Source organism: Corythoichthys intestinalis, chromosome 8 (genome assembly GCF_030265065.1).
Source record: "Corythoichthys intestinalis isolate RoL2023-P3 chromosome 8, ASM3026506v1, whole genome shotgun sequence".
NCBI lineage: Eukaryota > Metazoa > Chordata > Actinopteri > Syngnathiformes > Syngnathidae > Corythoichthys > Corythoichthys intestinalis.
In genome coordinates this window covers 10406561-10433812 of record NC_080402.1, presented here as the reverse complement: position 1 = coordinate 10433812, position 27252 = coordinate 10406561, and the positions used below count along the sequence as shown (strand labels likewise).

The 27252-nt window shown below is 41.3% G+C and overlaps 1 protein-coding gene across 1 annotated transcript; it reads right to left on the bottom strand.

Annotated features, from left to right (window-relative positions):
- Nucleotides 1–565: 565 nt before the first annotated feature.
- On the bottom strand, nucleotides 566–26929 carry arhgef38 (Rho guanine nucleotide exchange factor (GEF) 38). Its single transcript, XM_057842644.1, has 14 exons — nucleotides 26636–26929; nucleotides 15306–15490; nucleotides 15068–15185; nucleotides 14822–14969; nucleotides 14629–14646; nucleotides 13621–13820; nucleotides 13413–13543; nucleotides 13214–13318; nucleotides 13023–13127; nucleotides 12349–12717; nucleotides 8306–8443; nucleotides 7495–7696; nucleotides 3368–3651; nucleotides 566–786 (listed from the first exon to the last, which is right to left on the bottom strand). Exons 1-14 carry the CDS (start codon nucleotides 26832–26834, stop codon nucleotides 604–606), a joined length of 2385 nt encoding a protein of 794 aa, XP_057698627.1. The 5' UTR covers nucleotides 26835–26929; the 3' UTR covers nucleotides 566–603.
- Nucleotides 26930–27252: the final 323 nt, after the last annotated feature.

Below are 27252 nucleotides of genomic sequence, written 5' to 3'. Positions count from 1 at the left end.
TCAGTCCACTGTTTCTGCAGGTCCACCAAGGTCTGGAATCGACCCTTCTCCACAATCTTTCTCAGCGTGCGGTCACCTCTTCTGGTTGTGCAGCGTTTCCTGCCGCACTTTTTTCTTCCCACAGACTTCCCACTGAAGTGTCGTGATATAGCACTCTGGGAACAGCCTAGTCGCTCAGAAATTTCTTTCTGTGTCTTAGCTTTTTGCTTGAGGGTGTCAATGATGGCCTCCTGGACAGCAGTCAGGTCGGCACTCTTGCCCATGATTGCGATTTTGAGTAATGAACCATGCTGGGAGTTTTTAAAAGCCTCAGGAATCTTTCGCAGGGGTTTTGAGTTAATTTGTTGATTCAGATGATTAGGTTAGTAGCTTCTTTGGAGTACCTTTTCATGATATGCTTTTTTTTGAGGTAGGGATTTTTGTTTTTTGACTTTTATGCCAAAATCATTAATATTATAACAATAAAAGGCTTGAACTACTTCAGTTGTGCGTAATGAATCTAAAATATTTGAAAGTCTAATGTTTATCAGTACATTACAGAAAATAATGAACTTTATCACAATATGCGAATTTTTTGAGAAGGACTAGTATATATTGTGAATTTTATGCATAGGACATCCTGCCAAGGTAGTTGGCCGGGACATACCCCTTCTGGCCACCAGCCTCCGCTAGCCACCATTCTTTATTACCGCCCAGGTCATTGAACTGCAAGATGCGCACATGTTGGTACTCCTGCAAGGTTAGCTCCTGGTCACAGCGGGCTTGAAATGCATACACGGCATAGTACTGTTCAAAGATAAAGGAAGCAAATTGTCACAACAGTGTTTAAAAAAACTCATTTCTGTGGAAATCTGGATTAATCCATAGACTTCACTATCACTATTCACTGATAGTCACTACCAGTAACTAGAGATGTCTCGATCGGGTCCAATCACGTCATTTTCAAAGTATCGGAATCGGCCAAAAAATATCGGACATGCCTTTTTTAATATATATACAGTATATGCAGTACTGTGCAAATGTTTTAGGCAGGACACCAGCCTAAAACTTTTGCATAGTACTGTACATATATATATATATATATTTTTTTTTTTAATAACCAAAAATAGGCACTTGCCCTAAACTTTTCTTGAATGACGTATATATATATATATATGTATATGTGTATATATATATATATATATATGTATATTTTTTAAATTAAATTGTTTTCTAATTGTATTTAACGGTACAGACAAAATGTCTTACACTCATCCAGAGTCTTTAGTTTTGGCATAAATTGGGGCTGTCAAATTCATCGCGTCAACGGCGGTAATAACATTAAAATATTTAACGCATGCGCTGCACTACCCACTCACGCATTGTCGCGTTCAATCTATAATGGCGCCGTATTACATATACATAGAACTAAAAGGCAACGTAAAATCAGTAGAGAGAATTTTGGCAGCCTTTGAAGCCGTTTTTTAATTTGATAAAGCCTTACAATCCCTCTCTCAACGATCAAAAATATCGTGTGAAGCAATGTGGGGAAGAAAGGTAGTACAGTGATACCTCGCCTCACGAACGCTTAAGCTCACGAACTTTTCGCCTCAAGAACTTTAAATTCGCGAATTTATAGTCTCTGCTGACGAACTACTTTTCGGCGGACGAACACACCACACGGTCAAGCAGCGCCTCGCTTCGTTCCCCTCCCTTTCTTTGAGTGCGGACGTGGTTAGACATTTTGGACCATATTGAATGTACGTACAGTATTTTTGCTATTATGGGACCGAAAAAGACCCCACCACAGGCAACTGTTAAGCCTAAGAAGACGCTAAAGAGAATTACAATTGAGCAGAAGAAGGAGATAATTGGTAAACACGAACGAGGTGTACGTATGTGTGACTTAGCATCCCAGTACCAGTATGCTAAGTCAACCATTGCTACCATCCTTAAGAACAAGGAAGCTATTAAGGGTGCGTGTGGCACACCGGAGGTTGAGTTACCTACAGTCCTTATGGAAGGTGGCTCTCCTTCCAAACAGTAACTCCCTCCCTCCCTCCTCCTCCCACTCCATTCCATCAACTACCATCACAAAGGTAAATAAAACTTTATTATACAGTACAGTTTATTTATTTAATTTCAATACAATAGCACATTTATTATACATAAAATAAGGTATATTTTTGTGTAGTTTTAAGGCTTATTTAGTAGAAAATTATGTTTTATGGGGACCTGGGAACGAATTATTTTCATTTTAATGGTTTCTTATGGGAAATAAATGTTCGGAAGAAGAACTTTTCGCCTCACAAACTCTTTCTGGGAACCAATTAAGTTCGTGAGGCGAGGTATCACTGTAGTTGATCTTTTTCTTAACACCCTATTATATTTCCCAATGCTGAGAAGATAAATCAATTGGTACCATTACGCGCAGTCATGGTTGCACTTCCCATCATGCATTTGGGCAGAAGTTAAATGGCTGAATTATCATTTACTGAAAGCTCCTAAAAATCCACTAGATGGCAATATTTAGTCACAATATACAAAGTCACATTTGTCCTTTAAGAATTACAAGTCTTTCTATCCGTGGATCCCTCTCACAGAAAGAATGTTAATAATGTAAATGCCATCTTGAGGATGTATTGTCATAATAAACAAATACAGTACTTCTGTACTGTATTTGTTGAATGTATATATTCGTCCGAGTTTTCTTCATTTTTTTCTTAATGCATTGCCAAAATGTATATGATCGGGAAAAATTATCGGGAATGATTGGAATTGAATCGGGAGCAAAAAAAAAAGCAATCGGATCGGGAAATATCGGGTTTCGGCAGATACTCAAACTAAAACGATCGGGAGCAAAAAAACATGATCGGAACAACCCTACCAGTAACTAGTGATAGTGAAGTCCATGGTTAATCAAATACCCCCGTTCCCTAGCAAACTAGCAACAACCTTACTCTCAATGTTTTTTCTCTGGACACTACTTTTATTTTGGCAGATGTTTAGTGAAATTTCTTGATTCAGGCCAAACATTGTGACTCTTGTGACAGATAATACTCAACGTAAATCTCGTGCTTTACATAGCAAACATTGGGTATAATTTTCATTCAGTGAATGGTGACTAGTTAGATAAGCTCCAATCTTCCTCTGAATTTAAACCGGATAAAACTTTTCTACTTGATCTGGTAAGGTTACTCAGGAAAAACTAAATTGTTTTCTCACTTGTTGCAGGGCAAAAAAAGACCCATTTCCTTGTCCTTTTAATGGTAAATGAAACAGTAGGGGGCACTGTTTGCTAGGTTTTTGTGCCAGTACTACTGCTCAGGTGATAGTTTACACCTCCTGGGCTTTAACTCTTTGTACCAGTTGAATATTCTACACATACCTGCTGAGCATCAGTGTCAAACGAATCCTCCAAGTCATCAGCTGTGTCCAGTTCGCCCTGAAGGCCCGAAAGGTTGGACGTGCTGTCTGTGGTGTTGAGACTGAAGCTCCTCAGGCTGCTGCTCCCACTGCCAGAAACGAAAAGGCTCAGGTTGTCAAAGTCCTCGTCGGCCATGGTGGACGACTGCTGTTCTGGCTGCTGTTTGGCTGCCTGGGCACCACGCTGGGAGTCCCTCAGAGGGTTGTACTGCTTCAAGAAAGTGGAGTAGACATATCCCTCCGCACCTAAATGTGGAACATTGGACATATTGTACTAAGTATCAAGTTCAGGTGCATATTAGGACCTCAAGATCTTGTGAAGACGAGGCTATTAATCCCCACTTTGCTTGGATTCTTGTCATCCCAGGGGGAAAGACAAATCTGTTGTAGCTCTTTTTTTGTGTATAGCACTCACAAAAAAGATTGTGTTGTCACAGGGAACACAAAAGCCTAGCAGCAAAATATATCTTGTCCTTGTTTTAGAATTGTTAGCAGCTAGTGAAGCTTTTTACCCTTAAATAATGCTGCTGACAACGCAGTGGTTTCTTGAAGAGTGTTCCAAGGGAACAAGTCCCCAGAGGAAAAACTAAAGTTATTGGAAGCTGTAACAAGAGCTCAGGGTACACTCTTCATTGTTTTTTGGTAAGAAAAATTTCTCTGAAAAATTCAGGTCAATCTGAAGAGGAGTGAGTATTGCATGGTCAACAGAGGAGGTTAAACCATCCTGTTTAGGGACTAGGCAAGCCACGTACAGTGGGGCAAATAAGTATTTAGTCAACCACCAATTGTGCAAGTTCACCTACTTGAAAATAATAGAGAGGCCTGTAATTGTCAACATGGATAAACCTCAACCATGAGAGACAGAATGTGGGGGAAAAAAAACAGAAAATCACATTGTTTGATTTCTAAAGAATTTATTTCCAAATTAGAGTGGAAAATAAATATTTGGTCACCTACAAACAAGCAAGATTTCTGGCTGTCAAAGAGGTCTAACTTCTTCTAACGAGGTCTAAAGAGGGTCCACTCGTTACCTGTATTAATGGCACCTGTTTTAACTCATTATCGGTATAAAAGACACCTGTCCACAACTTCAGTCAATCACACTCCAAACACCACTATGCCCAAGACCAAATAGCTGTCAAAGGACACCAGAGACAAAATTGTAGCCGTGCACCAGGCTGGGAAGACTGAATCTGCAATAGGTAAAACGCTTGGTGTAAAGCAGGGGTCATGAATTAAAAATCCTCTGGGTCCGAAATTAAAAAATTACAACAATCTCGGGTCCGGAAATATTTGTAATGCTTCTTTTTTTCAAAAAATTACAAACGTATCTTTACGTGGCCATGCTGATAATTACAACATTCAAAAATGTAAATAATATATAAAAGGTGCATAAAACTAAAAAAGTGATTTAATTGAATCATTAAATAGCAACATAAGAGCATGTTCAAGACTTCTTTTTTTTTTTTAATTGTGGATGCTGACAGGGGGACTTGCTTTATTTTTTGACAGACCTCCTCTTTTTGCTTTCCATGAAGCAAAGTTTCAGCAACTGCACTTGTACAATCTTTGACAATCGGTGCGTCACTGGAAGACTTTTTGTTTTGACCCCATATCCACGCTATTGTGAGGGAGCATTCATTTGCGTGTTGCTGTGCAGTGAATGAATGAACCGTGAGCCTTGAGGTGCGATCATATTGAGCCCTTAATTCCGCTATTTTTTGAGAACGGATGGCAGAGTTCATAGGGAAACTTTGCGAAAAAGCTGCGTGCTTCGTCTCATAGTGCCTTTTCAAATTGCTGCTCTTTACAAGCGCTACCGTCTCTGAACAGATGAGCCATAGTGGTCTTGTGCTGCCGCCAGGTAAAATGAACAAAAATGTGTCGGTCCACTCCTCCTTGAACACTCTGTTTTCTGCATCAATCTTGCGTAGTTTTGAGCACGCCATTTGCCGTACCTTTTTCGCCTCTTACTCAAACTTCATTCGGCTCAGTATTTGGCTGTCACTCCGCGGAGTCTGGAAAGCGAGTGTGAGACATGCTGTTCTAAAAATAACTTTCAAATGCTTCACTCCCATTGGCTGGCTCGCGCGCGTCCTCGCTAAGGTTTTTGTTTGTTGCCCACCTCCGCTCTGCAAACCCGCAGACAAAAATGATTTTTGTTGTTGCAACGTGTGTTAGTCACGACAGCTTGAGATCCGGTCCAGACGGCTTGGGGGTCCGGAACCAGACCGAGGTCCGCAGTTCCTTGACCTCTGGTGTAAAGAAATCAACTGTGGGAGCAATTATTAGAAAATGGAAGACATACAAGACCACTGATAATCTCCCTCAATCTGGGGCTCCATGCAAGATCCCACTCCATGGCGACAAAATGATGACAAGAACGGTGAGCAAAAATTCCTGAACCACACGGGGGGTCCTAGTGAATGGCCTACAGAGAGCTGGGACCACAGTAACAAAGGCTACTATCGGTAACAAAATGCGCCGCCAGGGACTCAAATCCTGCACTGCCAGACGTGTCCCCCTGCTAAAGCCAGTACACGTCCAGGCCAGTGTGCGGTTCGCTAGAGAGCATTTGGATGATCCAGAAGAGGACTGGGAGAATGTGTTATGGTCAGATGAAACCAAAATTAGGGGTGTCAAACGATTAAAATTTTTAATCGAGTTAACTACAGCTTAAAAATTAATTAATCGTAATTCAAACCATCTATAAAGTATGCCATATTTTTCTGTAAATTATTGTTGGAATGGAAAGATGAGACACAAGATGGATATGTACATTCAACATACGGTATATAAGTTCTGTATTTGTTTATTATAACAATAACTCAACAAGATGGCATTACCATTATTAACATTCTGTTAAAGTGATCCGTGCATAGAAAGACTTGTAGTTCTTAAAAGATAAATGTTAGTACAAGTTGTAGAAATTTTATATGAAAACCCCTCTTAATGCTTTCGTTTTAATAAAATTTGTAAAATTTTCAATCAAAAAATAAACTAGTAGCCCGCCATTGTTGATGCCAATAATTACTTACACATTGCTCATGGTTGCTGAAGCCTATAAAAGCAGTCGCACCCAAGCGCCAACAGAGGGCGACAAAACTCTGTAAAACACAACAAGTACATGTTTCACTGTGCTGTCATTTTAATGTTTGAGCGGGGCATGTGCGTTAATTGCGTCAAATATTTTAACGTGATTAATTTAAAAAATTAATTGCGATAATTTTGACAGCCCTAACCAAAATAGAACTTTTTGGTAGAAACACAGGTTCTCGTGTTTGGAGGAGAAAGAATACTGAATTGCATCCGAAGAACACCATACCCACTGTGAAGCATGGGGGTGGAAACATCATGCTTTGGTGCTGTTTTTCTGCAAAGGGACCAGGACGACTGATCTGTGTAAAGGAAAGAATGAATGGGGCCATGTATCGAGAGATTTTGAGTGAAAATCTCCTTCCATCAGCAAGGGCATTGAAGATGAGACGTGATTGGGTCTTTCAGCATGACAATGATCCCAAACACACAGCCAGGGCAACAAAGGAGTGGCTTCGTAAGAAGCATTTCAAGGTCCTGGAGTGTTCTAGCCAGTCTCCAGATCTCAACCCCATAGAAAATCTGTGGAGGGAGTTGAAAGTCCGTGTTGCCCAACGACAGCTCCAAAACATCACTGCTGTAGAGGAGATCTGCATGGAGGAATGGGCCAAAATACCAGCAACAGTGTGTGAAAAGCTTGTGAAGAGTTAAAGAAAACGTTTGACCTCCGTTATTGCCAACGAAGGGTACATAACAAAGTATTGAGATGAACTTTTGGTTTTGACTAAATACTTATTTTCCACCATTATTTGCAAATAAATACTTTAAAAATCAAACAATGCGATTTTCTTTTTTTTTTTTTTCACATTCTGTCTCTCATGGTTGAGGTTTACACATGTTGACAATTACAGGCCTCTCTAATATTTTCAAGTGGGAGAACTTGCACAATTAGTGGTTGACTAAATACTTATTTGCCCCACTGTATTTTGATGTGTTTTTGATCATGCCTTCCCTGTAACCTGTGGGTTTACGCGTTTGTGAGCACACACTTACCCCCCGTGTAAACCAGCCACCGGCTACTGCTGCCCAGTGGGTCTGTATCCTCCAGCAGGGCTACCAGCTCCCCCTCCAGCAGGCTAAGGTCCTGCTCCTGGCAGCCGTTACACTTCCTCTTCAGCCTGTACAGACGACTCGGGGGGTATTCAGCCAGCAGCCGGGCGCGTTGTTCCTCCGTCTGATGCTCCACCTCCGGCGTCTGGAAGGCAACAAGTGTTGTTAGTTATGCATGTAGTATGTGTGACGGCACGCTGTGTGGTGCTCGTGGAGCTTCAGGTGGATGAAGTTCTTCCAGGGATACTTTGGAGCATTGCAGAGAAAGCTTTTTAAGTGTAAATGGCAGAGACCTGATGGAGCATGGAATTGCCCCAGTTAATCACCACCTGGAGGTGTCCTTTGTGTTCCTCTTTATCACTTGGAATTTTCCACCAAACTGTGAAACTCTTTGAGGGAAAATGAGGGACTTTGAACTTGACATCCAGACAGACGATCTTGAATGTGAACTTGTGAAGCCTCACAACCGGCAGGATTGCTTAGCGCTGTTGCCTCATAGTAAAAAAGTTGCGGGTTGGAAACTAGGTCAACTTTTGGCTTTTTCTGAGTTATTTACTTGATGACAGGTTTTTCTACCACTCTAAATCACATTTAATGTTTATAAGACCAGTATATGAGTCATGTTCACTGATTACTCAGTTAGGAGGCTCCATCCGACAAAAGATAAGCAGCGTAGAAATTGGAATGAAGCAGTGCAATCCCACCTCAAGATGGGGATACATATGCAAATTATTTCTGCTACCACTTATCTTACCGCTATTTTCTTGTCTCGTTGCCTCTCGAAGCTCACTTTCCGCTCCATTAGTTTTTGTGCGTTCTCCTTGACAAACGCCAGATTGTTCAGCTCATCCATGATACTGTTTTGGACCTCAGCTATGTTAGACAACGGAGCCTGTGAAAGACGTTGCAAATTAGCATTTCAATGTGATAAATATGCTTGATAAGTTACTGTACTAGTCCTTCTCAAAAAAATTAGCATATTGTGATGAAGTTTATTATTTTCTGTCATGTACTGATAAACATTAGACTTTCATGTATTTTAGATTCATTACACACAATTTAAGTAGTTCACGCCTTTTATTGTTTTAATATTGATGATTTTGGCAAAAAAGTCCAGAAAAAACAAAAATCCCTATCTTAAAAAATTTGCGTATTTCATCCGACCAATACAAAAAAGTGTTTTTTAATACAAAAAAGTAGGGTTGTTCCGATCATGTTGTTTTGCTCCCGATCTGATTGTTTTAGTTTGAGTATCTGCCGATCCCAATATTTCCCGATCCGATTGCTTTTTTTTGCTCCCGATTCAATTCCAATCATTCCCGATAAATTTTCCCGATCATATACATTTTGGCAATGCGTTAAGAAAAAAATGAATAAAACTCGGACGAATATATACATTCAACATACAGTACATAAGTACTGTATTTGTTTATTATGACAATAAATCCTCAAGATGGCATTTACATTATTAACATTCTTTCTGTGAGAGGGATCCACGGATAGAAAGACTTGTGACTTTGTATATTGTGACTAAATATTGCCATTTAGTGTATTTGTTGAGCTTTCAGTAAATGGTACTGCAGCCATTCAACCCAAATGAAGTGGACCCATGACTGTGCGTAGTGCTACCAATTGATATATCTTCTCTGCGTTGGGAAATAACATAAGGGGTTAAGGAAAAGATCAATTGCTACATTGCTTGCCCACATTGCTTCCCATGATATTTGTAATGGTAGGGAGAGGGATTGTATGGCTTTAGCCTGTTAAAAAAAGGCTCCAAAGGCTGCCAAAATTCACTCTACTCATTATACGCTGACTTTTATCTCTCTAAACGGGTAAAACGGCGCCATCACAATTTGAGCGGGACAATGCGTGAGTGGGTCCTGCAACGCATGCATTAATTGCATTAAATATTTAACGTGATACATTTTTTAAAAATTAATTACCGCCGTTATCGGTACCTTAAGCCTAAACTAAAGACTCTCGATGAGTGTAACATATTATGTCTGTAACGTTAAATACATTTAGAAAACGATTTAATTTAAAAATATACATATATGTATTAAAAAAAGGTATGGCCGATATTTTTTGCCGATTCCGATACTTTGAAAATGACGTGATTATTTTCTGTAATCTACTGATAAACATTAGACTTTCATATATTTTAGATTCATTACACACAATTGAAGTAGTTCAATCCTTTTATTGTTTTAATATTGAGGATTTTGGCAAAAAAGTCAAGAAAAAACAAAAGTCCCTAGCTCAAAAAATGTGTGTATTTCATCCGACCAATACAAAAAAGTGTTTTTTAATACAAAAAAGTCAACCTTCAATAATGATATCAGCTATGCACTCAATACTTGGTCAGGATTCCTTTTGCAGAAATGACTGCTTCAATGTGGCGTGGCATGGAGGCAATCAGCCTGTGGCACTGCTGAGGTGTTATGGAGGCCCAGGATGCTTCGATAGCGGCCTTAAGCTCATCCACAGTGTTGGGTCTGTTGTCTCTCAACTTCCTGCTCACAATATCCCACAGACGCTCTATGGGGTTCAGGTAACGAGGTGCCAGGTCGTGCTGAAAAATGAAATCTTCATCTCCATAAAGTTTTTTTCAGCAGATGGAAGCATGAAGTGCTCCAAAATCTCCTGATAGCTAGCTGCAATGACCCCGCCATTGATAAAACACAGTAGACCAGACGTGTCCAAAGTGCGGCGCGGGGGCCGAATGCGGCCCGTGGTCAAATTTCATCCGGCCCCCAGCCTCTGTCATAAGATCAATAACGTCTGGCCCGCACACATACTTAATAATTTGGTCACCAGTACTGCTACGAGCACATGAAGTAGCTTACACATTAAATGCTGCTCCTCATTTACCCACTACAAGGTAGCAGCACTGAAAATTGGAAGTCAAGGGCCACCCGTGTGGCCCTTGACTTCCAATTTTCTAAAATGTCGACAATCAACAAAAAAAAAGTTGACTGCGACGGCCCACGCTTCAAGGATAGGTGGAAATTGGACTATTTCTTCACTAAAATACGCAACAACTGTGTTTGCCTCATTTGCAAAGAGACAGTAGCTGTTTTTAAAGAGTTCAATGTGAGGCGATATTACCAAACAAGACATGCTGACATGTACGACAAGATTACAGGGAAGATACGCAGCGAAAAATTGAAGCAAATTGAAGCTAGTTTAATTTCACAGCAGCAGTATTTCGCAAGAGCCCGAGAGTCAAAAGAGAACGCCACAAAGGCTAGTTGCGAGATTGTTGAAATGATCAATTAAAAAAAAAAATGAAGCAAATGTGACACACAGAATGGCTTGCTAAAATTTGCTTACCGTAATTTTTGGACTATAAGCTGCTATTTTTTCCCACTCATTTTGAAGCCTGCGGCTTATTTGTTGATTTATTTGGGTTTATAGATAACTCTTGATTTGACAGTGGCTTCATAAGACTGTAATAAGCCCGTCATAATTATGACATGACACTAACATGGGCATTACTCAATGCTTATGACGGATGTCTTTAAGTGTCATCTGGCAAATCATGTCACGAACTACATCCTTTCAAAAGTGAGATAATTTGCCAAATGACACTTAATGACATTCATTATAAGCATTTATTAACGGTCATATCAATGTCATGTCATTATTATGAATGTCTCATGACCGTCTAATGGCGCCACTGTCAAATAAAGTGTTACCAAATACCATAACCAGCAATTAATGAAACAACGGGAACAGTAACTGAAGACATAATTAGCACAGAACATGAATTTTGATTGTTATTTACATCTGTAGTGCTGCAATGCATGCTAGGAGGCATGTTGGAAGACAACAGTGTTGAAAGCAGGTGGCAACAGAGGTTGACTGTCAAATAAAGCTTCTTGAAGCAATGCAGCTTTGCAGCCAATTGGTTCAAAGCTTCATTGTAGTTCATTTGGTCTTATGACAGTTCTTACGATGACGCTGTCAAATAAAGTGTTGCCAGTGAATATCTTTTGGTGTAAATATCCCATAATACAGTGAGGACAGCTGCAGCTTATAGTCGAGTGCGGCATATCTATGAAAAATGTCGTTTTTGTGTCAAATTTGGTGGGTGGCGGCTTATAGTCAGGTGCGCCTTATAGTCCGAAAATTACGGTACATTGTTCTACGTAAAGGACGTCAGCCAAGGTCGGCCCCCCACATTTTTACCACACCAAATCTGGCCCCCTATGCAAAAAGTTTGGACACCCCTGCAGTAGACCAACACCAGCAGCTGACATGGCACCCCAGACCATCACTGACTGTGGGTACTTGACACTGGACTTCAGGCATTTTGGCATTGCCTTCTCCCCAGTCTTCCTCCAAACTCTGGCACCTTGATTTCCAAACGACATGCTAAATTCGCTTTCATCTGAAAAAAGTACTTTGGACCACTGAACAGCAGTCAGGTCGGCAGTTTTGCCCATGATTGTGGTTTTGAGTAATGAATCCTGCTGGGAGTTTTTAAAAAGCCTCATTCGTGATTCAGATAATTAGGTTAGTGGCTTCTTTAGAGTACCTTTTTATGCTAATTTATTATGCTAATTTTTTGAGCTAGGGATTTTTGTTTTTTTTCTTGACTTTTTTGCCAAAATCATCAATATTAAAACAATAAAAGGCTTGAACTACTTCAGTTGGGTGTAATGAATCTAAAATATATGAAAGTCTAATGTTTATAAGTACATGACAGAAAATAATGAACTTTATCACAATATGCTAATTTTTTTTAGAAGGATGTTCTGTGATATGTTTCTGTGTAGCTGTGCTTCTTACTGGTAGCTGTTGAATGGAGGGAGCAGCCAGGAGTATTTCCTCCATCAGACCTCTGAGCAAGGCCACAACATACACTGCACAGTTGGTAAGGATAGCATAGGCTGCCATGTTGAACTGCTGCAACTCCTCCACGAGCAACGCGTTAAGAGCCTCGTAGTCCCTCCGGGCAGGACCGGGTGGGTCTATGGATACCAGGCACGGGGTGGAGGAAGAGGTGGACGGCGAGGAAGAAGATAGAGACGAGCGCTCCAGCCGGCTGCAGTAATCAAGCAGTTTGTCGTAACGTTTTTGGATAAGCTTCTGGGGCGCAATGAACATGCCCTGTAGCGATGACAGTGGGGCAAGGACCAGACGCTCCATGTTTTCTTTCTGGTAGAGGATGATATTGGAAGTTTAGTTTGAAGGGCTTTTAAGCAGCGGCCTCCTCCTTTTTGAGTGATGCAAAGCAAACAACATTGTTGTACTCCTCTGCCTAGCAATTACTGATAAGATGTTGTTGAGCTGAGGTGACTTTCCTTCATCTACATTCTTGTTTTCCCTTTTTTATCCAAAGAATCGGAGCTTGGGTCACAAAAGCAAATGGCGACCCGGCAGGCTCCCTACCCTGTCTTCCCTCGCACGGGTCACTGTGTTTAGATTCTAACTACAATGATTACCATACATACGATACTAACATAGTGCTCATAGGGGTCGTCGGTTTTAGTGTGCGATGAGCCGTTTGACTCGCTGATGATGCTCTCCATTACATGGACATTGTTAACGGCAACAGACACCATCTCCTGCATTGCAATCACAGACATAAAAGCATGAGAAAATAAAGAATGACAAAGCCTACATGTTGTATGCTCAAAATCTTTCACCCAACCTGAGTGAACTGCAGGTAACTTTGGACATTCTTGACCAGTTGCCTCACAGCTTTCTCCAGGCTCCTAAAAAGTTTCTCCTGTCTGTCAAACACTTCATCTCTTACCTGCAGGTAAAAATATAAGCTGAAAATACTAGACCCTGAGAAGAATCCAAAATAGTAGGTTGTAATTTGAAGATACAATGTTTGGTTTTCTTACCTGTGGTTCAACTCCTGTGAGAATCTTGAGAAAGCCTGCAAACCTATCACCTTTTTTCCTAATAGAATGGATGTTGAATTTATGAAGTTTCCTCAGAGTTCCTTCATCCTCTGAATTCTTATACTTCATCACTGAAGATACAATCGGCAAAGTGTAAGATTACTTTGTACCATATTAAATTTTTGTCCAATAGGCTGTAAAACCTCACCTATGTCCTTACGTCTCTTGAACTCATTGATGTTGATGTTTATGATCTTTGTGGCGGTGAAGGCCTCCTGCAGAGGCCGGGAATCGGGGTGGTCTTCGGGCGTGGCCTGCCACAGCTCGCCCAGCAGCAGCGGGTACTTCATGATTCTCTGGACTGGCTTGATGAGGAGCGAGCCCATGTCAAGAAGACTAGGCTTCCCCCTTTAGGTACAAAACGATCGGAATTGAAGCCTCAAGGGCTATGTTCATACTACAGGTCTTAATGCACGAATCCGATTTTTTTGTGTTTTTCCGACTCGAGTGTGGTATTAACTTGACGGTCTGAACGTGACAAGTCACATAGAACTGGACCATTTTAAATCCGATCTGGGTCACTTTCGTATGTGGTTCAAATCCAATCTGGGCCACATTTTTCCAGACTGTCGCAGCGGTCTGTACTGTCCAGTCTCTCAAATCGGAATTCATGCAGCAATTACGTCATTAAAAAGCGAGAGAGACACTACGGTAGCGGTGCAGCTGTGCGTTATTAGCACCTAGCTTGCCTTGAACACGGCTTTATAGGAAGGGTCGGACTTGACAACAGTGATAAAAAAAAATAATAAAAATGGGTAAAATGCGGATAAGCCTGAGAATGATCGGTTTTCTGTCTGCTCCATATAATATTTCAACACTGGTTACACGGCCGAGAGTCTGGGATTATTTATGTCTGTTATTTGTGTCCTCTTTTTAAAAAGCAAAATGTGATATCGCTGGAATGACGGATGACATCCAGCATGTGTGGTCTTTTGTTTTGATGCTTCTGCACATGCCGGTCGTCTTGCTCAGCGCGTGTCGGACTGCGAATTAGTGCGCATGCGTAGTACTTGAAAGGTCTCAATGGACAAAGGCAGTCTGAACGGGCACGCCAAAAAAACAGATATGACAAAAAATCGGATTTGTGCATGAAGACCTGTAGTATGAACCTAGGCAAGAAGTATAACTTCAGCCTTGACATTTTGGAAGTACTTACTGTTGGTCGTAGAGTTTCCTGCAAATTTGAAAAGAGGCACAAGATTTAAGTCGTCACTGGAAATTTTTCAATTGGTATTTGTTTTGAAAAACAAATCATAGGTTATAAATCCTGTTTTGTTTCACCATGTAGGTTCAACTCTATCAGGAAGTACAGATAGATATGAATATAGTGAGGAAGTAATTCTACTTACTTCATTCCTAATACACATGCAGTGAAATGTTGCTTTATTCCTTCCTCTTTTTCATAGGATTCCAGTGCCATGTTGGCGTCGTCATGATGGTAACAGTAAATCTTATACACATCCTCTAAAGCTGCCTTTGCTTGAATAAATACTTCTCCTTCAAGTTAAAAACAAACACATATTCCCCAACTTGTATTAACTAGTAACAGTTAGCATGTAAGCACTGAACAATAAGGGATGGTTGGTGGAAATTACCTATAACCACGGTTTCAGGATCTGGATCTGCCATGGCTTCCTGGAGTCTGTTCAGGAGTCCAGCTGACACTTCGCTCACCGTTTCCATGTTGGTGAACAGACGATCCACATCAACGACCTAACATTGGATAGGAAGAATGTACTTAAGGATACAGCCATATATTCTTCTCATTTTTTATCGTCAGGGCTTTACATTGTCACATTTGTGGGCCCAGTTCTGGAGTCCACAAGAACATACCTTCATATTTCGCAGAGGCTCCACCACCTCTCGGATGCACAACTCCAGGTCAGTGAGGTAGTCTTTTTCAGTCTGCATCAGTTCTTGGAGGATTTTCGATCTGCGATTCATCTTTCTCGAACGGATCTCCTCTGGGTCCAGTGCTGGTGATGCAGGGGTGGACGAGTCGTTCTGTGTCATTTTCTCTGGAGGATAAAACATAAGGAGGGGCAGCATGTTAGAAGTTCCATTATTATCTCTGCGGAGTTGTGCACCTTTTCCTACTTTGGCTTCCTCCAACTTTCCTAAAACAATCATGTTAGAGTCACCATCGACTTTTTCATTGGTGTGAGTGTAGATGGTTGTTTGTATGTCTACAGTAGTATGAAAAAGTATCTGATCCTTTTGGAATTTCTCACATTTCTGAATAAAATCCCCATGGAATGTGATCTGATCTTTGTCAAAATCACACAGATGAAAAAACAGTGTCTGCTTTAACTAAAACCACCCAAACATTTATAGGTTTTCATATTCTAATGAGGATAGTATGCAAACAATGAGAAAACGGGGGAAAAATAAGTAAGTGAACCATCACATTTAATATTTTGTGCCCCCCCTTCCCTTTGGCAGCAATAACTTAAACCAGACGCTTCCTGTAGCTGCAGATCAGTCTGGGACATCGATCAGGACAAATCTTGGCCCATTCTTCTCTACAAATCTGCTGTTGTTCAGCCAGATTCCTGGGATGTCTGGTATGAATCGCTGTCTTTAGGTCATGCCACAGCATCTCAATAGGGTTTGAAGGGAATAGGTACCGTTCTCGCACACACCATATAATTGTTTGCGTTAGTCTAACACATTCATCAAACTATAGTTTAGGCAGACTTCACTCCATGCCCTTGACACAGTAAACACTTATCACTTATCACTTAACACTTATCCGAGCTCATGAGAGGAAATGAAAAAATGGTACCGTTTCTCGTAAGCACCATCTAACTGTTTGCATTACTCGAACACACGTAATATAATTAATCAGGGAATAGTATCATTTCTCATACTTACTGTAGGACTGCACTACTCTAACACACCTAATATAAAATAAATAGCACACCATAGTTTAAAGAAGCAGAATAGATACACAACGCCATCTTATCACAGAAACCCAACGCGTGCGTCACAAGCAAGGTTGACGCACCAACTCTGGCAATCAGTTCTCCCGACAACGAACAAGGACAAAGACCAGCGCGCTTTGTCCTAAAACAAGTAGCGCCAGCCCGGATAACAAAGTTGATAGCGGGCGCTTGGGACGTCAAGACCAGCGTCGGTCGCTGTGGCAACCACATCCCATCCGCGCACGAACCTAAACCGCCCAAAACCGGCCACAGAGGGAAGGTCCCAAAAGCAACGCCCGGACACACCCTACTCCACCACGGACTTAAAAAACACTGGACACTGAGATAGTACAGATTTGCTGCTCGGAAACATTTTCTATGTAGCCTTGTTTTGGACCCAGAATTGTCCCTCCGTTGTCTGTTTTTGCCTTGTTTTTTGAGCATTGTCGACGAATAAATTGTCAACCTGCTCTCGGTGAGTCTGTTTCAAACTTTTGGAACATGGAGTCAAGACAAAGGGTTAACACAGGAACGCGCGGAGTTTTGCTTCCTCCCGGTTTGGCTCGCTGGGGCGGTAAACACCGGAGCACCATTTCTGTTCGGCTGCCGCCGTTTCCGTGAAGCTTTGGCCGGGGTGACTAAATTCCAACAGGTTCAAGTCGGGACTTTGACTAGGCCAATCGAGAACGTGTATTTTGTTTTTCTGAAACCATTCTTGAGTTGATTTACTTCTGTGTTTTGGATTATTGTCTTGTTGCAGCAACCATTCTCTTTTTAGCTTCAACTGTCTGACAGACGGCCTCAAGTTATTGTGCAAAACATCCTGATACTTTTGAATTTATTCTTCCATTAATGATTGCAAGTTGTCCAGGTCCTGAGGTAGCAAAACAGCCCCAAATCATGATGCTCCCTCCACCATGCTTCACAGTGGGGATGAGGTGTTAATGTTGGTGAGCTGTTCCATTTTTCCTTCACACATGACGTTGTGTGTTACTCCTAAACAATTCAACATTGGTTTCATCAATCCACAAAATATTTTGCCAAAAGTTATGTGGAGTGTCCAAGTGCCTTTTTGTGAACATTAAACGACCAACAATGTTTTTTTTAGACAGCAGTGGCGTCCTCTGTAGAGTCCTCCCATGAACATCATTCTTGGCCATTGTTTTACATATAGTTGATGTGTGCAGAGAGATATTGGACTGTACCTCTCTGAGTATTCTGCGCTGAACTCTTGGCCTCATCTTTGGTGACGGCCACTCCTTGGGAGAGAAGCAACAGTGCCAAACTCTCTCCATTTGTAGACAACTTCTCTGACTGTTGATTGATGAACATCCAGACTTTTAGAGATGGTTTTGTATCCTTTCCCAGCTTTATACTAATCAATCCTTGATTGCAGGTCTTCAGACAGTTCTTATGACCGAGCCATTATGCACATCAGACAATGCTTCTCATCAAGACAATTTTTACCAGGTGTGTGTTTTATAGTGGGCAGGGCAGCTTTAAACCATTCATCAGAGATTGGGCACACACCTGACTTAAAATGTTTGGTAAAAATTGGTTTCAATTGCTCTTTAAGTTTCCTTAAGCAGAGGGTTCACTTACTTATTTTCCCCCCTTCTGTCATTGTTTGCTTGCTATCCTAATTAAAATATAAAAATCTATGATGTTTGGGTGGTTTTAGTAAAAGCAGACACTGTATTTTCATCTGTGTGATTTTGACAAAGATCAGATCACATTTGATGGTGATTTAATGCAGAAATGTGAGAAATTCCGAAATGTTCAGATACTTTTTCATACCACTGTATATCTTGTGATTGCCTAGTGACCAGTCCAAGGTGTACTGTAGATGCATCAATGAAAATGAATTGAGGTAATTTGAACCTTGTTTTGCTAGGACCCCCAAACTCCCAAATCACGCTACAATTGACAGCATGCATACTGTTTGCGTATACATTTCAAACATTTCCAAGCGTTTAAAAGGTTTTAGCCCAGGCAGGAACCGCTAACGTGCTGATCCATCAGGAAAGGGCATTTCTTGGGGGGAAAAACTTCCTGAGCAGCCTGCAATATTTCACGGTGAACTAATTATTGTGACTGGAGCGCCACGAGGCCTCATTTAACATGCCAGTCAGGCTCACCACACTTTTTTTTTACGGCGCACACCGCCTAATCAGTCTGCGACGGCTGTGCGCTTGACTTCAGGCAAGAGAGAAGCCGCCTCACCGCTTAATCGATGCCACACACGCGGCTTCCTGCTCGGGGCGGGATAGAGGGCAAAAAGAAGGCTGCAGGGAACTCGTGTCAGGTTACGGAACGAATGGTACCGCTGATGTAATGCGCCAGCGTGCTCAGGCATTCCATCTGCTCAGCGACCATTAATAAGCTCACACCTTTGCAACGACACACATACACACGCATGTAAATGCTCTGCCTGATTCTAGCACAAAAGACAATTTGACTGCACTCCAAAAGTGATCTCTTCTTGATTAAAATCAGGATACATTTTAGACATTTTCTTTTTTAAAAAAATGTCGAAGCAAATTTCCTGGGATGTCAGGTGTAAATAGGTCATGAGGTCATGCCACATCACCAAAGTGTTTTTAATAGGACTGTTAAACGATTAAAATTTAACTTAATTTAATTTATTAAAATATAACACGCACTTTTTTCCCCAAAATCAACTTGTAAAATCGTGGTGTGCATTATAAATGGGTACATGGATTTAGACAGAAATATATATAAAGTTGTGGTCAAAAGTTTACATACACTTGTGAAGAACATAATGTCATGGCTCTCTTGAGTTTCCAGGTATTTCTACAACTCTGATTTTTCTCCGATAAGAGTGATTGGAACAGATACTTCCTTGTCACAAAAAACATTCATGAAGTTTGGTTCTTTTATGACTTTATTATGGGTTAACAGAAAAAAGTGATCAAATCTGCTGGGTCAAAAATATACGTACAGCAACACGAATTATCTTGTGAGTGATTATTGACTTGAACAATCATTGACTTGAACAAGTCAGGAAAGTCACTTGGAGCCATTTCAAAGCAGCTGCAGGTCCCAAGAGCAACAGTGCAAACAATTGTTTGTAAGTATAAATTGCATGGCACTGTTTTGTCACTGCCATGATCAGGAAGAAAACGCAAGCTATCACCTGCTGCTGAGAGAAAATTGGTCAGGAGGGTGAAGATTCAACCGAGAATCACTAAAAATCAGATCTGCCAAGAATTAGAAGCTGCTGGAACACAGGTGTCAGTGTCCACAGTCAAGCGTGTTTTGCATCTCCATGGACTGAGAGGCTGCCGTGCAAGAAGGAAGCCCTTGCTCCAAAAGCGGCACCTCAAGGCTCGACTGAAGTTTGCTGCTGATCACATGGACAAAGATAAGACCTTCTGGAGGAAAGTTCTGTGGTCAGACGAAACAAAAATCGAGCTGTTTGGCCACAATGCCCAGCAATATGTTTGGAGGAGAAAAGGTGAGGCCCTTAACCCCAAGTACACCATGCCTACCGTCAAGCACTGTGGTGGTAGTATTATGCTGTGGGGCTGTTTTGCTTCCAATGGAACTGGTGCTTTACAGAGAGTAAATGGGATAATGAAGAAGGAGGATTACCTTCAAATTCTTCAAGATAACCTAACATCATCAGCCCGAAGATTGGGTCTTGGGCGCAGTTGGGTGTTCCAACAGGACAATGACCCCAAACACACATCAAAAGTGGTAATGGAATGGCTAAATCAAGCTAGAATTAAGGTTTTCGAATGGCCTTCCCAAAGTCCCATTGAGAACTTGTGGACAATGCTTAAGAAACAAGTCCATGTCAGAAAGCCATCAAATTTAACTGAACTGTACCAATTCTGTCAAGAGGAGTGGTCAAAGATTCAACCGGTGTTAGATTTTGTGTTGATTCCCTCCTAGTGTGTCCTTGTAATTGCCATTGATTTCACCTGGTGTACCGCTCCTTCTGTATCCTCCAATCTGCGTCCACCTGTGTCACCCATCTGTTCCTCATTGTCTCGTTACCCTTTGTCTGCGTGTGTTTACAAGCTCCCAGTTTCTCTTCAGTCCTTGTTGCGTCATTGTCAATGTCTGTCTACGCGCATGTCCACGTTCATGTCAGCATTTTTTCCCCAGTTCCTCGTCCTGCTTTTGAAGTAAGTTGATTTGTTAGACTGACTTTTGTTTGTTAAGACTTTTTGGATTCCCTGGTCATTTTGTTGGTACTTTGTTTTTTGTTGGCATTGATTAAAACATTTTTGCACCACCTTTTATGCCTCGCTTCACTTTTCCTGCTTTTGGGTCCACACAACCTGTCTGCCCGTGCATTCCTGACAACCGGAAGCTTGCCAGAAGCTTGTGGATGGCTACCAAAAGCACCTAATTGAAGTGAAAATGGCCAAGGGACATGTTACCAAATATTAGCGCTGCTGTATGTATATTTTTGACCCAGCAGATTTGATCACTTTTTTTCTGTTCACCCATAATAAAGTCATAAAAGAACCAAACTTCATAAATGTTTTTTGTGACAAAGAAGTATCTGTTCCAATGACTCTATCAGAGAAAAATCAGACTTGTAGAAATAACTGGAAACTCAAGAGAGCCATGACATCACGTTCTTCACAAGTGTACGTAAACTTTTGACCACAACTGTATATTATACACTCACCGGCCACTATATTAGGTACACCATGCTCGTAACGGGTTGGACCCCCTTTTGCCTTCAGAACTGCCTCAATTCTTCGTGGCATAGATTCAACAAGGTGCTGGAAGCATTCCTCAGAGAGTTTGGTCCATATTGACATGATGGCATCACACAGTTGGTGCACATTTGTTGGCTGCACACCCATGATGCCAATCGCCCATTCCACCACATCCCAAAGATGCTGTATTGGATTGAGATCTGGTGACTGTGGAGGCCATTTGAATACAGTGAACTCATTGTCGTTTTCAAGAAACCAGTCTGAGATGATTCCAGCTTTATGACATGACGCATTATCCTGCTGAAAGTAGCCATCAGAAGTTGAGTACATTGTGGTCATAAAGGGATGGACATGGTCAGCAACAATACTCAGGTAGGCTGTGGCGTTCCAACGATGCACAATTGGTACCAAGGGGCCCAAAGAGTGCCAAGAAAATATTCCCCACACCATTACACCAACACCACCTGCTTGAACCGTTGATACAAGGCAGGATGGATCCATGCTTTCATGTTGTTGATGCCAAATTCTGACCCTACCATCCGAATGTTGCAGCAGAAATCGAGACTCATCAGACCAGGCAACGTTCTTCCAATCTTCTATTGTCCAATTTCGATGAGCTTGTGCAAATTGTAGCCTCAGTTTCCTGTTCTTAGCTGAAAGGAGTGGCACCTGGCATGGTCTTCTGCTGCTGTAGCCCATCTGCCTTAAAGTTTGACATACTGTGCATTCAGAGATGCTCTTCTGCCTACCTTGGTTGTAACGGGTGGCTATTTGAGGCACTGTTGCCTTTCTATCAGCTCGAACCAGTCCGGCCATTCTCCTCTGACCTCTGGCATCAACAAGGCATTTCCGCCCACAGAACTACCGCTCACTGGATATTTTTTCTTTTTTTCGGACCATTCTCTGTAAACCCTAGAGATGGTTGTGCATGAAATTCCCAGTAGATCAGCAGTTTCTGAAATACTCAGACCAGCCCTTCCGGCACCAACAACCATGCCACGTTCAAAGTCACTCAAATCACCTTTCTTCCCCATACTGATGCTCTGTTTGAACTGCAGGAGATTGTCTTAAACCATGTCTACATGCCTGAATGCACTGAGTTGCCGCCATGTGATTGGCTGATTAGAAATTAAGTGTTAACGAGCAGTTGGACAGGTGTACCTAATAAAGTGGCCGGTGAGTGTATATACAGTGGGAAGAACAAGTACCGGTATTAATGGGAAAACCCATTGGCAGTGTATCAAATACTTGTTCTCCCCACTGTATATATGTATAAACCGATTTTTTAAATTATTTTTGACACGGCCATGTTGTGTTGAAGAAACGCATGCGGCGATCCGTTGCCGACAATCACGTGACGTCACCATTTTGTTTCGGTAATACGTCACTCTGATCGGCCGAATGATTTCGTCTGTGTTAAATTCTGCTTTTTTCACTCTTCATAAAGCACAGAATTTAGTTTCTTGAACTCATTTGAGTCAATGTTTATTGCAGCTCCGCAACTCGGACCATAACAAACGTAACAACACAGACTTCCTGTGTGTGTCCGTCAACTATATCTGTCCCTCAGGAAACTCGAACCCATATAACAATGGTTCCTATTGTTACTGTCGTGTCGACAGCGATGAGCGCTCTCGGATTTCCAACTTACGTTCTCACTTTCATTTTACCGTATCAATCCATGGAAGAAACATTTATTCATCATGATGAAATGAGCAAGTTATACAGCAGCCTTTAAAAGAACAGTCACATCTGTTTTGTTTTCTCTTGGATTGTGGTAAGTTCAAGAAGTTATCAGATCATATTATTACCATACATATGGTCAGTTTACGGTAATGTTTTGAACTACCAATGTGCTATGCTTGTGCTGTGTTTCACCAGTCAGTAAAGTGACATTTCTGTATCTACACGAGCTCTGTTTTCTTGTATTCTTCTATTTAGTGGTGCTAAAATTAGGGTGCGCGTTATACACGGGTACAATAATTTTCCTATAATTTACAAGTAAATTTGGGGTGCGCGTTATACACGGGTGCGCCTTATATTCGGGAAATTACGGTAATCGCAATTCAAACCATCTCTAAAATATGCCATATTTTTCTGTAAATTATTGTTGGAATGGAAAGATAAGACACAAGACGGATATATACATTCAACATACTGTACTGTACATAAGTACTGTATTTGTTTATTAAGACAATAAATCAACAAGATGGCATTAACATTATTAACATTTTGTTAAAGCGATCTATGGATAGAAAGACTTGTAGATCTTTAAAGATAAATGATAGTACAAGTTATAGAAATTTTATATTAAAACCCCTCTTATTGTTTTCGTTTGAATAAAATTTGTAAAATTTTCAATCAAAAAATAAACTAGTAGCTCGCCTTTGTTGATGTCAATAAGTACACAATGCTCATGGTGCTGAAACCCATAAAATCAGTCGCACCCAAGCGCCAGCAGAGGGCGACAAAACACCAAAAAAACACAATTAACAAGGGGACATGACACTGTGCTGTCATTTTAATCTGTTTGAGCGGGGCATGTCCGTTAAATGCGTCAAATATTTTAACATGATTAATTTTAAAAAATGAAGTACCGCCCGTTAACGCGATAATTTTGACAGCCCTAGTTTTTAAACATTTTGATCTTCAGTCCTTTAGAAACATTTGCTCTTCAAACAAAGCACTGTCATTGCCCACTCAATGACTATATAAGTGCTTAGCATGCACTGTATTTCAGTAAAAACCACAATGTAGCGTGAACAAAAACATCCTTCAACCAACATAGTGTCATATATCATCTTTCCCCCCAAAGTTCGAATCATCTGTAATGGCATCAGGTTAAGCCTAGGATGCCTGACACGGTGGCAAACAATTTAATAAGATCTATTATAACAGCTCGAGATCACATCCGGAGTTCTTTGTCCATTTTTTTTTTTGGTGCTCAGAGCAGGAGTTCCCATGAAAGGGGATCCAGGGCTTTTCACAACCTGGCCCTATTGAAAGGGATCCAAGAGGCATGGATACAAGGCTTGGTGTATCCTGTATCACCGTAGAGGAAAAATGACATGTCAGACACATTCGTCCCTCTTAAAAGTGGTTCTGAGCACTGTTTTCAATACTGTGAGATGAGCATTCACACTGTTAAGTTACTCATTTGCCGATAGTAAACAGCAGTAAACATTATTTGATAAATTGAGTTATTTAGATTAGTACTTGGTCAACATTTTTGAGACTCTCATTCAACTGAATGTTTAAAAGTTGCACAACTTAAGGCAGTGGCTTTACACAGTGGCGGACTGGGAACCTTGTTAGGCTGCATGGCATCATGAATGCTTTGAAATACCAGGACATTTTAAATCAAAATCTGTTGCCCTCTGCCCGAAAGCTGAAGATGGGTCGTCACGGGGTCTTTCAGCAAGACAATGACCCTAAACATATGGCCAAATCTACACAGAAATTGTTCATTAGACACAAAATCAAGCTCCTCCCATGGCCATCTCAGTCCCCAGACCTTGTTTTGTTGGCAAGAGGGGGTTGTATAAAGTATTAACACCAGGGGTGCTAATAATTATGACACACACTATTTGATGTCAAATATTTTTTTCTTTATGTGGGATTTTTTCCCCACTGAATGAATGCACTTGTATTGAAGGTTGGATTTTTCTTTTTTTTCCATTAAGGTCCCATATTATTTGAATGAAAAAAAATATTAGAAGCTAAAAAACACATCTTTTTCTGGGGTGCTAATAATTATGGAGGGCACTGTATACACACACAGACAAGGGGTAATGAGACAACGAGGAACAGGTGGGTGACACAGAAGGATGCAGATTGGAGGATACACTAGGAGCAGGCATAACAGGTGAAATCAATGGGCATTCACAGGGACACAGTAGGAGGGAACTAACACAAAACCTAACACACTTCTATGCGACTTGTCACGTTCAGACCATCTAGTTAATATCTCACTCGAGTCGGAAAAACACGGAAAAATCGGATTCGTGCATTAACACCTGCAGTTTGATCCTAGCCTTAGAGACATCTAACAAGCAGACATTTTCTGACTTTGTTCGTAAGATAGGGTCAATCCTCCAATTTGGACCAGTATGTGTCTAGCATGCTTTAGTTGGAATTTAAAAGCTGTACTCATACTACTAGTATTGTACTGCGCACATAACTTGACACACAAAGGTCACGTTGCACGGGCTGACCAACCAGTCCAGCAGGCGGGCGACTACTGTTCGAGTTGCAAGCAGGCACGCTCACGTGTTTCCTCTTTCTGGTGAAGTCATCGTTCTGTCAATATTTGCAATGCTAATATCCCTGTAAATATGTAATGCGCTTTGTCAGTGTGTGTGCGGGCCGCAGCCAAAACAGGGGTGGCGGGAGGTTTACTGAAAACAACAAGAGTTGCCATCGTGCAGGTTTGTCGGGGCTAACCAGAGATTGCTAAAAGGGACTGGAGAGGAGTCAAGTGAACTGTAAACACAAGACAATTGTGTGTGTGCATACTTAATGTGTGTGAAAGCTGTTTTATCGGCCGACACTCGGGACAAGTGTTGCAGGAAAACCAACATAGTTGTGACTATAGGGGTGATGTCACTCATTTGGCCTGAAGTGCGGCATTCCCAACCTTTGACTCCCATAGACAGGTTGTCTGGGAACATGTGTAAATGTGTGAAAACACCGCGTCAGCATAATAACCTTGTTCTTTAAAATCATCTGAGGTTTAGGGATTTGGGTCACTTGACTTGATTGGAGTCCCTGAATTTTAGGACTTGGGATTTGCTTGGTCAAAACCATTGAAAGACTTGATGTTGACTTGGTCTTGAGCTACATTTGATGAGTTTTCACTAGAATAAATATATTTTCAAGATAATTTGCTGTTGTTTTGTGTGTATGTGAGGAGTTCAAGCCGGCAACCCAGCAGTATGCTGTGATGCAGATTCATAGACTACTCCATGAAGCAAGTATCATGCTGTTTATTAATCCTTTTGATTAAAATAAGTTTCAACTCAAAGTCAAGCAATAACAAATATTACATAGAATGTCATCAGTCCTTGCAAAACAGGCAAAGACAAATAAGCTAGCTTAAGTTCACTGTTAAGGTCAGTGTTGGCAGGTGAAACATTAACTAATCATCATGTTGGTCATTCCATTAGTTGAAAGGAAAAATTGAGATCCTTTTAAGTTACTTCCAAGTTCTGTAACTTTGGACATTAACTTGGTTAGAACTCATAACCTCTGAAAATGATTCACCAAAGGCATGAACGTCACTGTGCGAGGCTTGTTTACCAGCTGGTGCGCGGCACGCTTTGCGGCTCAGCTAGTACGTGGATCTGTCCCCGTGGGACTATCACCTGCTCATAGGAACATAACAGGTGCAAAGTATCCACGGCAATGTGTGATGGAGTCCTCTCGTTCCAGATAAGTTGTCAACTAACAACTAAAAGAATTCTAAGACTTGTTCACATACTTTGCAGATCGTTGCCGTAGTTGTACTGACCCACTCTGGGGATGTCATTAGGAGCCTTACCTTTAAGTTTAGCGCTGTACTCCGTCTTGTCAGACTGACTGCGTCTCACTAGCGTCCCCAGGTTGATGTCACCTTTGCAGGTCTCGCCAGCCACGATGCTGTCGGTCTTCCTCCTCTCCAGGTAACGTAGGAACACAGGTCTGTTTCTGCGCTTGATCACCTTGTTCTTCTCGGCCCCGCCGGGCTCCTTGGGATCCATGGTGAGCTCGTCCGGAAAAGAACGTAGCCCTGTGAGAGGGAACAGGTGCACTCTTTCCCCTGTGTGCTGGATACCTGCTCTGCACAGGTAACAAGGCTCCTCCCATCCCCTGTCCACATGACATGAGAGTTGTGTGGGCACACCTCTTTTCTGCTGTGGGATGTGCCATCCCTTTAAATCATTTTTCATGCAAGAAATCTGAGGGAATGTCAGTAGTCCCCCGCTTGGAATACAAATAATTGCATATCATTTGAAAGTCTAATTATAAAATCATGAACTTGAAAAGGATTATTTTACATTTTTTAAGGAGTTCAGTACTTTTCTAAATTTAAAAACGTCATGATGTATCATAGTCCACATATACTGTTTCATTGTAATCAATATGTAACAGTATTTATAATGTATGTGGCAGTGGTAT

What these genes read in the sequence shown, in the direction of transcription:
- arhgef38 (XM_057842644.1), bottom strand. Translation starts at nt 26,834, where the DNA reads ATGGATCCCAAGGAGCCCGGCGGGGCCGAGAAGAACAAGGTGATCAAG. An exon ending in AGCCTCTGCGAAATATGAAG is followed by an intron (nt 15,186 to 15,305) that starts GTATGTTCTTGT and finishes ATCCAATGTTAG; the next exon opens with GTCGTTGATGTGGATCGTCT. An exon ending in GTGGCTGGTTTACACGGGGG is followed by an intron (nt 3,652 to 7,494) that starts GTAAGTGTGTGC and finishes TTCCACATTTAG; the next exon opens with GTGCGGAGGGATATGTCTAC.